We start from the raw sequence: 14,084 nt of genomic DNA, 5'->3' as shown, positions 1-14,084 counted from the left end.
TTCTGTCCTGACTGCCACTCTCTGTCCTGGCCACTGTCTCCAAATTACCACACGGAAACTAATATTCCTTGTAAATGCTCGGCCAATAGCTCAGGTTGTTACAAGCTAACTCTTACATTTAGATCAACCTATGTCTACTAATCTATGTATTGTCACGTGGCTGGTGGCTTTACTTGTTCTCTAGCATGTCTTCTTTCTGGGCAGCTGGCTGGTGTCTCCTCACTCTGCCCTCCTTCTTCCCTACTTTCTCAGTCTGACTTTCCAGCCTGACTTCCTGCCCAGCCACCAGCCTGTCAGCTTTTTATTAGCAATGGCAATAGTACATAGCCATAGTGTAGAAAAGGATTCTTCCACAGCAACCAGGGGAGGGTGATGGCTGGGAAATAAGGTTACTTTGAACATTGTCCTTTATGCTGACCTGTGATCTTTGTACCTTTGAGACACAAAAGTGACCATTCTGCAACTGATGCAGCCAAGGCTAAAGGCATGCATTTGTGAGTAGGGGCCATAGATGCTCCAAGGTGGAGATGGCTTGAGGCTCCCCTGGTGCCTGGGGACATGTGGAGGTCCAGGCCCTCCAGCTGCAGGTGGTCTTCCTGCTACCACCCAGCTCTTTACTCTTTGCAGTGTGTTACACAGATCCTGTCTTCCTGCTCTAAAGATTGAATTCATCACTACCTGCCCATATTTTCTCTGGCAGCTGCAGAAAGCTATACTTTCTACAGCTTAGAGCACGTCTTCATGCAGGAGGCCCCTCTTCCCACCTCCAACACAGAACACAAAGGGTTAAATTAAAATGAAAAGAATCTCTGTGGAGCCAGGTGTGGTGGGGCAGGCATGCTTTGTAATCCATGTACTGGTGGGTGGGCATAGGGCAAGGGGTAGGTTGGAAATGGGACTGGAAACAGAAGGATCAGGAGTTCAAAACCAACCTAGTCTAAATTAGGGATCTGAGAGGCCAGGCTGGGTTACAGGAGACCATTAAACCTATCTCAAAACAAAACAAAACAAAACAAACAAACAAAAAAAAAAACCCCACAATACAAGGACCTGCCGCTTTAAAAGGAGGTCTATGACTCCAGCTTGACTGAAATTCCAGCCTCTTGGAACCTTGCTTTGGGATCCCAGGATACATCCTCAGCGGTATTTGGAGACCAGTGCCAAAGTCACAAGGCCCAGGAACTTGTCTAGGGAGGCGTGCATCATTGGGCTGAAGTCTCCAGGATAGTGTCGGGCAAGAGTCACCAGCAGACAGTGGCTGAAGAACTGGATTAGAGAAAGAATCGCCCCGCCTTGCTGTTATCTCTCCCTGACACCCAGACTTGAAGGAACCCTCTCTGCAGCAGCCACCAGAGCAGCTCAGTCCCAGAACCCACCTGAAAGTTGGCGGGGTCTACTCGGAGCTTGTGAGCATGCAGGTCGCTGAGAGCAGAGAGAGAACCAGGCAGGTCGTCCAGGTGGTGGGCAGCGAGAGTCAGAGCATCGGCCACCTTTTGGCCATGGGCTTTAACCTGCCTAGAGCCGGGACTCAGGTCGAAGTGTGGGAAGTAGGTTTTGGTGGCAGGGAAAGCCATGAAGGTCCTGTGGGAAAACTGAGTTGGGTGCATCCTGGCCGGGAGGTGTAGAGAGCCCTCCTTTGCCCGGCCGTCCATTGGAAGGTGAGCCCGAGGGCGCCCGAGGGGGTCCTTACCTCTCCAAGGCCTCGGTCGTGTAGATTCCAACATTGGTGCTCATCTTTTTCCATAGCGCGAGAACCAGAGCGCGCTCAGTCTGGGACAGAGCCGTCTTCACTGAGCTGTGTCCTCGCTCCTGGCTTCCCGGCTCTGGGCAAGGATTCCCGGAAACCCAGGGTGCCGCCAGGGGGCGCCGCTGCGTTCCTGCTCGCCTAGGTGCTGGGTTTATCTAGGTGCTGTAAGCCGTGTGTCCCTCTGAGCCCCAAAGCTCTATGGACAAAAGTATCTAATATGTACTACCGTATTACATTTATCCTGCCTCCCGAGTCCTTAGGCTATTTCATAGGTGTCCGTCCCTTTCTCATTCAGTAGTGAAAAGGATTTCTTCTTGGTGTAACTTTCCCTCGAGTAGTCCCATAGCCTGACTTGTCTATCTTAGTTTTCCCCTGGAGCACGTCTCTTTTTATTAAATTTCACGTAGTTCAATCTACATTTAAAGGGGCTGGAGAGACGTCTCAGCAGTTGAGAGCACTGGCCGTTTTCCCAGAGGACCTGGGTTTGATATCTACCACCTACAGGGCAGGTCACAGTTGTGTGTAACTCCAGATCCAGCGGATATGAAGCCTCTTTCTGTCCTCCGCGGGCTGCAAGTGGTGCGCACACATTCATGTAGTCAAAACACCCATGCGGATAAATATAGAATATAACAAATTCAAATCTACCTTAAAAAGCTCTTTAAACCTGGTGTGGTGGCGGAGGCACAGGTGAATCCCAGCACCCAGGAGTGAGAGGCAAAGGGATCTCTGTGAGTTCAAGACCATCCCCGGCTACATAGGCATTTCAGACCAGCCGGAACTACATAATGAGATCCTGGCTCTACACTCCCTCCCGCCCCCCCAATGCAATCCCTTTTAATAAATTCCAAATTTATTAAAATATAAAAATATATGCCTATATATAGTGTCAATGATGATAGCAAGGGTAGTGGCTCACTCGGTGCTCTGTGTCAGTCTACACTAAATGTGTGTGTCTACGTGCGGATATGCTCTGGGATTGCAAGTTCTGGGATTGCAGGCACGTGCCACAAAGCCCCGTGTATTCTAGCTGTCTTTGATGTGTACAAGTCAGTGATCTTACGTTCATTTGCAATTTTATGCAGTCATCCCTTATACCCATTTCCTGAATTTTTCCTCACCTAAATAGAGCCTCCAGCCCCCTAGCGTTAGTTATCCAACCCTTCCTAAAGCCCCTGCTAACCGGGAGGGTGCTTGCTGTCCCTATAGATTTGCTCACTTTGATATTTTACAAACATAAAATCATGTGCTGTGTGGTCTTTGCCCCATTGCTTCTTCTGCTCAACATTTTTTTTTTTAGCTCATTCACATAATATACAAAATTTACTCTTTGGTGTCCATGGCTGAAAAATATTCTGTTGTGAGGTACAGACATAGCTCTGTTGATAGAATGTTTGTGCAATACGTGTATATACACATACATGTGCATGAATGTGTGTATATAGTATCGCATATATGAACTTATCCAGCCCTGAGTTCAGTGCCCAAGCACTGCACAGACTGGACATGAAGGCACACATTTTAAATCTCAGCACTCAGGAGTTAGAAGTAAGAGGGTCAGGAGCTCAAGGTCATCCGTGGCTACATAAGATATTTTAGTCCAGCCTGGGTTACATGAAGCCCTACAAAGAGAAAAAAGAAACCGAAGGAAGGATAGGAGGAAGCAAGCAATGAAGAAAAGGAGAGCAGACATTTTTGGGTGTAGGCCACCTGTTGCCTACCGTCACGGTCGTGGGAGGGCGCTCCATTTTTAGCTGTTGTCTAGTAGGGCCCACCCTGATGTACAAGAGGTATTAAGGACATCACTACCTGAGAGGGCCTGAGATAGGAATTCCTAAAACATGATTCCTTGATTCAGAGAGAAAAGCCAGAGCTGTCAGCAGAGGGCTTGGATGGACTGCTGCCAAGCCTGCTGCTGCTCCAGTCTCAGAGCCTGCTCTGTAGGAGAAGGCTTGTGTGTGTGGACACACTCGCTTCTGCTCCATTGCCTCTGAACCTTGTCTCTACTGTGGAGAGGGGCGTCAGGGCGGGGCTGGGAAACGACACCAAGCCTGTCCCAATGATTAAGTTTTCACCTCTTTATGGTCCTCAGACATGACTGTCCAAAGTGTGGGCATGAGGTGTGGCACCTACACAGACTTGTGCCTGCAGTGGCACCATTCAAACCCCCAGTTTCATTCTTGTTTCTGGTCTTCAAAGGGAGTCTAAGGGGTGGGTGAATGAGGATTCAATATCACTCCGTAAAAAGGGAGGACTGGAGCAGTCACCTGATGGGGAAACCTGGAAATTCTGGTCGTGTGTGTGTGTGTGTGTGTGTGTGTGTGTGTCTGTCTGTCTGTCTGTGTCTGTGTGTCATGAAAGGTAGCAGTAGGGAGGACACCGTAGTCCAGCAAATTCATGTTGAACCCGGTGGGAAACCCAGGGTAAGAGTAACCCAGCCAGGGACTGCAGAACAAGGGGTTGTCCAGAGACCCTGGGCAGGAGACTCTGCTTGCCCCTCTTCTCTCCACTTCTTCTTTTTCCTCCCTACTCTAGTCTGGCATTCTGCCTCAGCACAGGGGACCTGAGTCCCAGGCTGGGCATATGACCTCCCCCAGGCTTCCCCGTGTCAGTCGGGCACCTGTGCAGATGCAGACCACCCAGGCACACAGGCTTTTTCCTACTTAGGCTTTATTCAAAGACCAAGAGGTACAGGTGCAAGGGAGGAGAGACTGCCTGTCCAGAAGGCAAGCCTGGCAGGAGACGCCCTGAAGCTCCAGTTTAACGGTACTTGGAGGTCAGCACGGTGCTCACAGAGGCAAGGAATTTGTCCAGAGAGGCATGCACTGCAGGGGTGAAGTCGGCAGGAATGTGGTTGGCCAGGGTCACCAGCAGGCAGTGGCTCAGGAGCTGTGGAGACAGGAAGTTTCAGACCATGGAGTAGACACCTAGTCCCCTTGTCTTGAGGGGCCCCATGACCTCCTTTGCTTGTCCCAGATGCTGCCCCCCACCTCCTATCAGCCACCGCTCCCCCCATTGCTGCCACCATTCAGCCCCAGCCCATACCTTGAAGTTGACAGGGTCCACACGCAGCTTGTGGGCGTGCAGGTCACTCAGAGCAGACAGGGCACCGGGCAGGTCATCCAGGTGTCCAACTGCGGTGGTCAGGGCATCGGCGACTTTCTTGCCGTGGGCCTTGACCTGGGCAGAGCCGTGGCTCACATCAAAGTGAGGGAAGTAGGTCTTGGTGGTGGGGTATACCACGAACATCCTGTGGGAAGAAGGTGGGGAGAGGAGTTGAGGTCACAGGAAAGCATAGTTAAGGGATGTCCTCTGTGCACCGTGTCTGCTTTGGATTCCATGGCCCTTCCAGAGCAGAGTTCTCACCTCTCTAGGGCCTCGGCGCCATATTCACCAGCATGGCCGCCAATCTTGCCCCAGGCATTCTTGATGTTGGTCTTGTCGTCCCCAGAGAGCACCATGGTGATTCCTTCCTGAGTCTGTCAGAATCAGAAGTGTGTTGGGCCTGCAACAAGCAGCTCTTATATACCTGCTGTGCCTGGGACACGCCCTTGGGGCAGCCCTCATTGGCTGACTAGGGTGGTTCACTGCAGAGCGAGGCAGGCAGGGGGCGCCCGTGGTTGGGGAGATGGCAATAGGCTTCCACTGCCTGTTGGAAATCCTTATCACCCTCTGCGGTGCTTCTTGATCATTTTCTTTGTCTTCAAAGATGTGTGTTTAAGAAAGAATTAGGGTCCCAAAGCCTTGTGCAGAGAAGGCAGTTGCTCAGACCTGCCTGAGTAGTGCCCACCCTCCACCTTGCTCTGGGTCCCAGCTTCTCACTCTCTTTTCTAACCCAGACACTCCCTGCTCTGCCCCACACTCTTCTTCTGGGAACAAGAAGGGTAGATAGATCCTGGGCACCCACAGAGGAGCCCTTTCTCCCTGTATTTTCTCCCTCCTCTCTCTCGTCCCTTTGTCTACTCTCTCCTCTCCTGGCTCCTCCTTTCTTTTCTTTTCCCTCTCTCTCATTTTTCTCGTTTTGTGTGAACAGATTTTGCTCTGATGACCAGGCTGACCTAGAATCCTCTGGCTCAAGCGAACCCCCTGGTCAGCCTTCTAAGTGCAGGGAACTGCAGGAGCAGGGCACCAGACTCTCTGACTTGTATCTCAGCTGCCCAGGGCTCCCATGGATGCAAAGGAAAGATACTGAGAGCTGACTTTGGTGTTGCACATGGGGAACCTCGGGTCCTAGCAGGCTGAGGCAGGAGGCTTGCCTGAGCCCAGGAATTCAAGGTCAGTCTCTGCAAAGAGAGACCCCATCTTTCTAATATGAGCAAACAGTAGCAAAGAAACTGGGGTGTAATTGATGGCAGAATGTTTACCCAGTTTGAAGAAGGTTCTGGATTCAGTTCTAGCAGTGCAAAAATAATTGGACACAGAGCATGAGGGTGTGTCCAGTTGAAAATCCTGGGCTCAGTTCCAACTTCTTTTACTTGGGGTGAGGATGGCTGAGCAGAGGGACTTCCTACTGGAATAACACAGAAGTGTCTGTGAAGTCTAAATGGCTGTTCATGTCTCCTCTGCTCTCCTCTCCTCCCCTCCCCTCCTCTCGCCTCTCCTCTCTTCTCTTTTCTCCTTCTCTCTCTTTCTTCCTTGCCTTCTTTCTTGCTCTCATTTCTTTCCTCTCCTTTTCCCTTTTCTATTTTTCCCTTCTGACTTGAGACAGGTGGCCATGCAGCCCACTGGCCTTCATAGCTCACACAGATTGCTGAGACCGGATGAGCACTTTTCTTTTCTGTGCTTCCATTGATCTTGAATGTATGACCTTCCTGCTTGCACCTCTCAAATTTTGGGGTTACAGTTTGCACCAAAACACCTAGCTTAGTTTTTTTTTTCAAGCTGAGCCTGTCCTTGAGTTAGTTATTCCCCTACCTCAGTCTCCGCAGTAGCTGGGACCACTACCCTAACGATGTGTTCTGCTGTGATCTGTGTTGCCTGTTCAGCTGCTATTGGTCAGTGACATTTCCAGGGAGAAAGCACATCTCAGAACCTTCCTTCTCAGTCCCCCGAGACAACCACCCTCGGAAGGCTGGCTTTTTCCAGGCTTTGGGAACCATTCCAGGGCCCTTCTCTCTGGATGCTCACACTGGCTCCCCTCCCCCACTGCTTCAGAAAAGTCCTTGGGCCAAGACAGTAGAAGCACGGCCGCTGCTGACATGTCCGTGACAGAGAGAACCCGGACACATAGGTTGCCACTCAGACTGATTTTATTCGGACCAGGGCATGCAGGTGTGGAATGGAAGGAGAGCGAAGAGAACAGGGGTCGGTCCCCAAGGTTCTGATTTAACCATATCTGGAGGCTTGTTCCTGGCTACAAGTCTCAAAAGCTGTCCAGAACAAAGAGCCACCTCAAGAGTGATTTTAGCTAGGTGGAGGCTGGTGTCATCGGATGCAATGGAAAGAGCTACCATCGATCATCTGTCATCGAGGCCGTGGAGAGCCCCCAACTTCATTCCCTGGAACCTTTGGGGTTGGTTTCATGTACTGAGACCTCTGCCCCTTTATCTTTCTGAGCCCTGCCTGCTTGCTGACTCTGAAGTTGGCCTGGGACACACAGCTCAGTCCACTCAGGACTGCCAGGAGCCCGGAGAAGTTGTTCACTCGGTCCTCTGCATGTCTCAGCACATGGGCTCGCTTCTTGTCTCGGGTCTTGACCGGGACAGAGTCAGGGTTCTGGGTGTAGTCAGGGAAGTAGGTCTTGAGGGAGTTATTGAGCAGCCTGTGAAGAGAAGCAGTGGTAGAGGGTAAAGGGGCTTGGGAACGGCTGGGGAAAGTTCAGTTAGAGACTGTGAATAGGACTGAGGGGTGGCTTTCGCTGTTCAACCTAGAAGTTAGAACCGGGGAGAGGGTAGGAGAGTCCTCATCTCTCCAGGGTCTCCTAATGATAATCCACCTTATGCTTTTTAACCTTGACCCAGATATCCCCCTATCATCAACAAAGAGAACCATGGTGGGTTCTTTCTGAGAACTGCTGGGTCTGGCGAGCCCTGTGCATTTGTGTGGTGTTGAGGAGACTGTGGAAGGGTGTGGGTGCAGCCAGGCTCTGCGGTGAGCTTATTCATCTGAGGAGGCTCTTTTCTGGGAAAATGCAGATGGGAGGGGCTAGGGCTCTGCTCTCAGGGCTGCTTTAAGCCTTGCAGTACTGTATAGGCAGAGACCAGGCTCTACGTGCTGTAAATCGTGTCTCATGGTTCTTGCACAGTTTCTAGAAGCTGCTAAATGCACAGCCCATCTTTTATGGGGCCCAGACTGAGGCTGGTTTGGGAAGAGGAGTCCAATATTTACAGTTTTAAATTACATTTATGTATTTGTTTATTTACTGTGTGTGTACGTGCACATGTGCCATGACACACGTGTGGAAGTCAGAGAACAACTCGTGCGAGTCATCCTTTCCTTCCACCACTGGGTCTTGGGGATTTAATGTGGGTCCTCAGGCTTCGTGGCAAGTGCCTCGACTGGCTGATCCTGTCCCCGGTTGGGCAATCTTCTATGCTATCTTCTATCATGTTTTCCTAAAGACTAAAGCTGTTCCATGTTCGTGTAGCAGTGGGGAGGAGGATGTTAACTTCCCCTCCTCTCTTTGTTCAACTAGTGCTTAGGCAATTTGGGGCACCAAACAGGCCCTCAGCACCAGCTACTGGAGGAGTTCAAGCAACCATGGATAGAGCTTTCCTTTTCAGATCTGGCATTGTGCTGGACCAGGTCGAGTGCTCCCCACACTAGGGGATATCATCCTGGAGACGGCACGCGTTCAGTGTTTACAAAGCTCCGGAATTGCCAGGCAGTGGTGGCACAGGCCTTTAATCCCAGCACTTGGGAGGCAGAGATAGGCGGATCTCTGTGAGTTTGAGACCAGCCTGGTCCACAGAGTGAGTTCCAGGACAGCCTCCAAAACTACAGAGAAACCCTGTCTCGAAAAACAAACAAACAAACAAAAAACTCCAAGAAACCCCAACCCCAAAGCTCCAGAATCTTGCTCTCTTTAACTTTTCTTCTTTGCCAGCAAACCAAAGAAGCCCCGTGATCTTTGCCCCCCCCCCCCAACATGGGAATGTTGAAGCAGCTTGTGGAAAGGAGCCATGAAGTTTAAGTACCCCAGATGGGGTGGGGAGCTACTGTTCTGTGTCCCGCCGTGTGCTGTGATCTCAAAATAATTTGAAAAACCTAGTAAGTTCCTGGTTGTCCGCCTGATAGCTCAGGCATGCACAGACTCAACCAGCTTGTCGATGTGATCTCTCTCTGCCACATTGTGGCCACCAACGATCACACTATGAAGTTCAGAGAAGGAGGTCACCTGTTCCGGGTCTAGGACTGCAGCAGGGAGAGCATGCTCAGAAGGAGCCCGAGTGGAAGGGGACAGAAGTGAAACCTGGGCCAGTCCGGCTTTACCAGGGATCAGGTTATGACTTGATCTCAGGGGCTTGGCTCTGTTTGTTGGTATTTGTTTGCAAAAGACCAGGGGATTTGCTGCTGGAAGTACCAACAAAGGAGGAGACGAAAGAGGAATGAATCTGTGAGAAAATGCAGATCTGCTTTGGGAACGGTGAGACTAGCTTTGGTGCCAGATTTGACTTGGGAAAGAATATACTCCCCTGCCCACTTCCAAACTCTCTCTCTCTCTCTCTCTCTCTCTCTCTCTCTCTCTCTCTCTCTCTGCCCAAAGTGGAATGGATATTTAAGAATTCTAGGAGACTCTCTCTGTGAGGGATGCTGAACTTCTTTGTCCTGTAACAGAGGTGTAACCAGTCTAGTTCTCAAAAATGTCACAAGGCATTCTGAAGTCTCTCTTAGTAAATATTTCCAGCGACTTATATGGTGAACTCACCCTGCAGATGGGAGGCCGGTACCACCTTCAAACACTGAATTAGCCATTCAGCCATAGTAACTCCTGTTGAACACACCCAGCTGTGCCCTGGACCCTTAGATAGGCCAGATTAGCTAATAAATTGATAGAGTCCACTGGAAGCGCCAGATCTGCGCACGGGTGGTCCAGACAGTGCAGAGTACTAACAGCGAGCATGCGCAGCCTGAGACTTAGCACCCATCTGACAGGCATTTAGTTGTGGGGAAGTCTTGGTGTTGGGGTACAATCTGAATAGCCGGCCTCAGCAGGTCCTGAGCAGACAGGGCAACCCATGTGGTTCCCACTAACCCCAGCACTGTTCAGCACCCCCGGGAAACCTCAGGTGAGCCCTGTGCCTCACATCCCTGACATGGTAAAGCAGAGGGATAAGATCTAACCAAAGACCTGTGTGGGCCGTCTCTTCATCAGAGCCTCCCTACCCAGCTGGCCCTGATCCGCTAAGCTCAGCAGGAACGCAGACCCTCTTTGCCTATCCATAGAAACAAGCCCAGAGCGAGCAAAGCCTGCGGATGGGCTTCTGGCTCGGTTCACTCCTGTGTCTGTCTGTACCTTTGTTTCAAACTCGCAGAACCTGTAATTTACTCCTATGAAAGGCAGTTACTGCTCTTGTTAGGAGGGAGCCAAAAAGAATCTGGCCAGGAAGTCCTCTGCTTCTTTAAGGACAGGGACACCCCCTCCCCCAGCTGCTAGGGTGGCGGGAGCTGTGATGTCGGACTTTGGGGAATTCCTGACACCTACCCACCACTCTGTGCGCAGCGGTTTAGGAAGGCGAGGAGAAGCCCAGCTGTGCATCTGACCGAGGGCCTGCATAAGCTGGCCCTTGGAAGCTCTGCTTCCTGCGTGCTGTGACTCTGGGGGTTCTCAAGCGCAAGACCCTCCCCCAACCACCTAGCAATGTCCTCCAGGCCGTGTGTGGCATTAGGATCCACAATGTTCCTGAAAAGCCCCCGTGTATACTATAGTGTCCCCATCCCCATTTTCCTCCAAGACTGAGAACACAGGACCAGTTATTTCCGTCTTCAACCATTTATTGGGGGCTACGGGAAAGACCTCGGGGGGGGGGGAGTCATTGAAGGGTAGGAGAGGGGTCGTAGCCCGTCTGGGAGGCGTGACAGTGGCGCTTAGCGGTACTTCTCAGTCAGGACGGAAGACAGGATAGACATGAACTTGTCCCAGGCTTCATGGACCTCAGCGGTGAAGTCGGCGGGGAAGTGTGCGGCCAGGGTGACCAGCAGACAGTGGGACAGGAGCTGCGGAGGCAAAAGGGAGGTTCAGTGCACAGTGCAGCGGAGACCCTGCTTGCTTTCCTCCCTTGTGTCCTTCCCTCCTGAGGTCCCCCTCCATTCTCACAAGCCCACCTTAAAGTTGACCGGGTCCACACGCAGGATGTAGGCGTGCAGCTCACTCAGCTTGGTCAGAGCACCCGAGAGGTTGTCGATGTTCTTAACCGCGTCACCTATGGCAGCCAAGATCTTGGAGCCGTGGGCACGCAGCTGCTGGGACCCGTGGTGCAGGTCGAAGTGCGGGAAGTAGGTCTTCGTCTGGGGGTAGCTGCAGAAGAGCCTGGGGGTCGGGAGAAAGCATTAGTTTTGGGAGTGGTCGTTAGGCGGACGACTCTTCTTGCCTTAAATTTTGGGTTCAAAATTTAAGGGGTCCTAAAGACTTACCAGACGGAAAAACAAAACAGTATTTTACCGCAGTATTCAAAGAAATAAAATTAGCAGCTGGAGAGATGTCTCAGCAGTTAAGAGCACTGACTGATTTTCCAGAGGACCCAGGTTCAATTCCCAACACCCTTATGGTAGCTCACAACTGCCTGTAACTACAGTTCCAGGGCTTTTGACACCCTTACACTCATATACTTGCAAGCAAAACACTAATGAACACAAAATAAAAATAAATTATATATTTAAATAAAGAAATTAAATGCAAAAAAAAAGCACATTGAATAGTGCAAAACACAAAACAAAACCCAGGTCTAGAGAGATGGCTCAGTGGTTGAGAGTACTGACCCCCCTTGAAGAGAACTTCTAACCTCCAGTAACTAAGGTGCAAGGGCATCTCGTGCCTCTGGCTTCCAGCGGCACCTGTTCTCACAGGCAGGCAGGCAGGCAGGCATGCACGCACACACAATAAAAATAAAAATAATAATAATAATAGTAATAATACTCTTTTAAAAAAGTAGCCCAAGATAGATATTACCATTTCCTGTTGCCCCAGGCCCCACTGCACCTCCTTACTGCCTGTCCCTCGCTCATTCATCCATTCCTACTCATTCAATAAAGACTTGTGGAGCCACGTGGAGGACTTGGCGAGGACCGTGACTGCCAGTTCACCTCCTCTAGCGGCTCATCCGTCCTCCTGGACCACCTCCTTACAAGCACCGCTCTCTCTGTCCCCTTCATCACCCTGTCTTCCCCCTCATGGCCTCTTCTCAGCGGCTTCTCCTTGTCACTCCCTTCCTGCTGACCCCTGGCTTCTGACTCGGTGACTCAAGCCACCGTGCCTGGACTTACCTCTCCAGAGTCTCAGTGCCGATGGCCTCAGCCTGTGAAGCCATCTTGTCCCACATGGACATGATGATAGCTCGCTCGTTCTTCAGCAGAGACATGGCGGTGGTGGTTTGGGCTGGAGGCTGTGCTGGAGCTGAATGCACTCAGAGCTGGCCTGATGCTGCTTGTCCCCAGTGTCCCCTTATATATACAAAGTCAGGGGCCCTGGCAGGCTACGACCACTGGTTGGTAGAGGGGAGGGGGCTTGTTGGGTGGGGCTTGTTATCAGACACAGTGACCAGTAATGGGAATCAGGGCCTGGTAGGCCTGAGGGGGTCTAGAGCTATCGCTCCTGCCCATTCCCCTTGGTCTAAGGGGGGCGGGGTGCTGGTCACAGTCCTGCACTGAATCCAGGAGAGATAGGGGCCCAGCCATGTCAGGAGGTCATCTCTGTGTCCAGAGCTACACTGCCTTTCCTCATTTCAGAATCACAAAATTGTCTGTGCCATCTCTGCTACTTAGTTTCTGTGACTCTTGAGTTTCCGCCAAGGAAGCAGGAGTCCCTCTCACTTGGCACTGAGGGAAGAGTATGGAAGTCTGCTCCCACCGGGAGGTGACAGGTTAGCCAAAAAAAAAAAATAAATAAATAAAATAAATAAATAAATAAATAAATAAATAAAATCAATAATTTGCACCATAGCCCTATGGAGAAACACATAGTTTTTTTTTTTTTTTTAAATGAAGCACACAATTCTTCTAGCTTAATTTAACATGCAGTGAAGTTGATTTGTTCATTGTCCTCTGAACTGGCACTTATATAGGCTTATGTATCCTAGTCACAATTAGGACATAGAATAGCTCCGCCATCCCAGAAACCCCCACGGTCACCCATTTGCTGCCTCATCATCCTCTTGCTAATCCGTCATTTTAAAAAATGTGTGTGGCTGGGGTCATACAGCATTGTATCTTTTATGGCGGGCTTCTTTCACCTGTCTACTGTCCTGTGGATTCATCTACAGTATCAGCAGTTGGCTACATCTCATTTTAGGATGTGACTATGCCTTGCAGTCCCTGAAGGACTCTTGCGGTTTCTAGTGTGGGGTTATTACAAACAGACACGTTGACCATGCATGGAGGAGGCTCTGCATGAACACAGCCTTCTATTTCTCTGTCTCCATGTCTGTAGATATCTATACCTAGGAGTAGAATTGCTGGCATATGCAGAGGGCAGATTTAGCCTCATAAGGAAGGCCAAGCTTTTCATGAGCATCTTTGCTGTTCCGTATTTCCGTATTCTGATGTATATCTTTGCCAGAGATTTTGAATCTTAGCTGTTTTGACAGGTAAATAGTGATGTAGCATTGTGGCCACCATTTCTCCGGTGGCCAGTGATGTGGAAGATCACGCCATGAGGCTATTTATTATCCATACGCTATCTTCGGTAGCCTCTTTGCCTAAGTACTTTGTCCCCTTTTAAGCTGGGCTATTCTCTTACTGGTGGCTTATGGGCATTCTGTATTATCTGGGTACAGTTGTTTGCAAATACTTTCTATTAGATTTTTTTTTCTTTCTTTCTTTTTTTTTTTTTTTTTTTTTTGTTTTTTTTTTTTTTTTTTCTTTTTTTTTTTTTTTTTTTTTTGATTTTCGAGACAGGGTTTCTTCGTAGCTTTTTGGTTCCTGTCCTGGAACTAGCTCTTGTAGACCAGGCTGGTCTCGAACTCACAGAGATCCGCTGCCTCCCGAGTGCTGGGATTAAAGGCGTGCGCCACCACCGCCCGGCAGATTTTTTTTCTTTTTGAGACAAGAGTCTCACTGTGTAGCTTTGGCAGACCAGGCTCACAGAGACCCACCTACCTCTATCTCCCTAGTGCTGGGATCAAAGATGTAAGAATTCTTAAGAATTCACTACCTAACTACAAAACACAAAGGTGTTATTATC

General features: G+C 50.1%; 3 protein-coding genes across 3 annotated transcripts; all 3 read right to left on the bottom strand.

The window, feature by feature from the left end:
* Positions 1-1,041: 1,041 nt before the first annotated feature.
* LOC126497724 (hemoglobin subunit theta-1-like) lies at positions 1,042-3,495 on the bottom strand. The gene is made up of 4 exons (XM_050135907.1): positions 3,469-3,495; positions 1,691-1,821; positions 1,377-1,581; positions 1,042-1,266 (listed from the first exon to the last, which is right to left on the bottom strand). The coding sequence occupies exons 1-4, from the start codon at positions 3,493-3,495 to the stop codon at positions 1,138-1,140; spliced, it is 492 nt and encodes a 163-aa protein (XP_049991864.1). The 3' UTR covers positions 1,042-1,137.
* Positions 3,496-4,400: 905 nt separating this feature from the next.
* LOC126497371 (hemoglobin subunit alpha) lies at positions 4,401-5,272 on the bottom strand. The gene is made up of 3 exons (XM_050135367.1): positions 5,114-5,272; positions 4,793-4,997; positions 4,401-4,636 (listed from the first exon to the last, which is right to left on the bottom strand). Exons 1-3 carry the CDS (start codon positions 5,206-5,208, stop codon positions 4,508-4,510), a joined length of 429 nt encoding a protein of 142 aa, XP_049991324.1. The 5' UTR covers positions 5,209-5,272; the 3' UTR covers positions 4,401-4,507.
* A 5,502-nt stretch (positions 5,273-10,774) lies between these two features.
* On the bottom strand, positions 10,775-12,264 carry LOC126496827 (hemoglobin subunit zeta). Its single transcript, XM_050134469.1, has 3 exons — positions 12,170-12,264; positions 11,012-11,216; positions 10,775-10,903 (listed from the first exon to the last, which is right to left on the bottom strand). Exons 1-3 carry the CDS (start codon positions 12,262-12,264, stop codon positions 10,775-10,777), a joined length of 429 nt encoding a protein of 142 aa, XP_049990426.1.
* Positions 12,265-14,084: the final 1,820 nt, after the last annotated feature.

This window comes from Alexandromys fortis, unplaced genomic scaffold, assembly GCF_014885135.2.
Source record: "Alexandromys fortis isolate MF-2015 unplaced genomic scaffold, M_Fortis_MF-2015_v1.1 scaffold_29, whole genome shotgun sequence".
Lineage (NCBI taxonomy): Eukaryota > Metazoa > Chordata > Mammalia > Rodentia > Cricetidae > Alexandromys > Alexandromys fortis.
Note: the sequence above shows the minus strand (reverse complement) of the source record. Positions and strands in the feature narration are given on the sequence as shown.

Excerpts from the sequence above, each read along its gene's own strand:
- LOC126497724 (XM_050135907.1), bottom strand. The coding sequence starts at position 3,495 with ATGGAGCGCCCTCCCACGACCGTGACG. Across the intron at positions 1,822-3,468 it reads GCCCTCCCACGACCGTGACG|CCGGGAAGCCAGGAGCGAGG; the intron begins GTAGGCAACAGG and ends CCTTGCCCAGAG. Across the intron at positions 1,582-1,690 it reads ACGACCGAGGCCTTGGAGAG|GACCTTCATGGCTTTCCCTG; the intron begins GTAAGGACCCCC and ends GTTTTCCCACAG.
- LOC126497371 (XM_050135367.1), bottom strand. The coding sequence starts at position 5,208 with ATGGTGCTCTCTGGGGACGACAAGACCAACATCAAGAATGCCTGGGGC. Across the intron at positions 4,998-5,113 it reads GGCGCCGAGGCCCTAGAGAG|GATGTTCGTGGTATACCCCA; the intron begins GTGAGAACTCTG and ends TTCTTCCCACAG. Across the intron at positions 4,637-4,792 it reads TGGACCCTGTCAACTTCAAG|CTCCTGAGCCACTGCCTGCT; the intron begins GTATGGGCTGGG and ends CTGTCTCCACAG.
- LOC126496827 (XM_050134469.1), bottom strand. The coding sequence starts at position 12,264 with ATGTCTCTGCTGAAGAACGAGCGAGCTATCATCATGTCCATGTGGGAC. Across the intron at positions 11,217-12,169 it reads GGCACTGAGACTCTGGAGAG|GCTCTTCTGCAGCTACCCCC; the intron begins GTAAGTCCAGGC and ends CCCGACCCCCAG. Across the intron at positions 10,904-11,011 it reads TGGACCCGGTCAACTTTAAG|CTCCTGTCCCACTGTCTGCT; the intron begins GTGGGCTTGTGA and ends TTGCCTCCGCAG.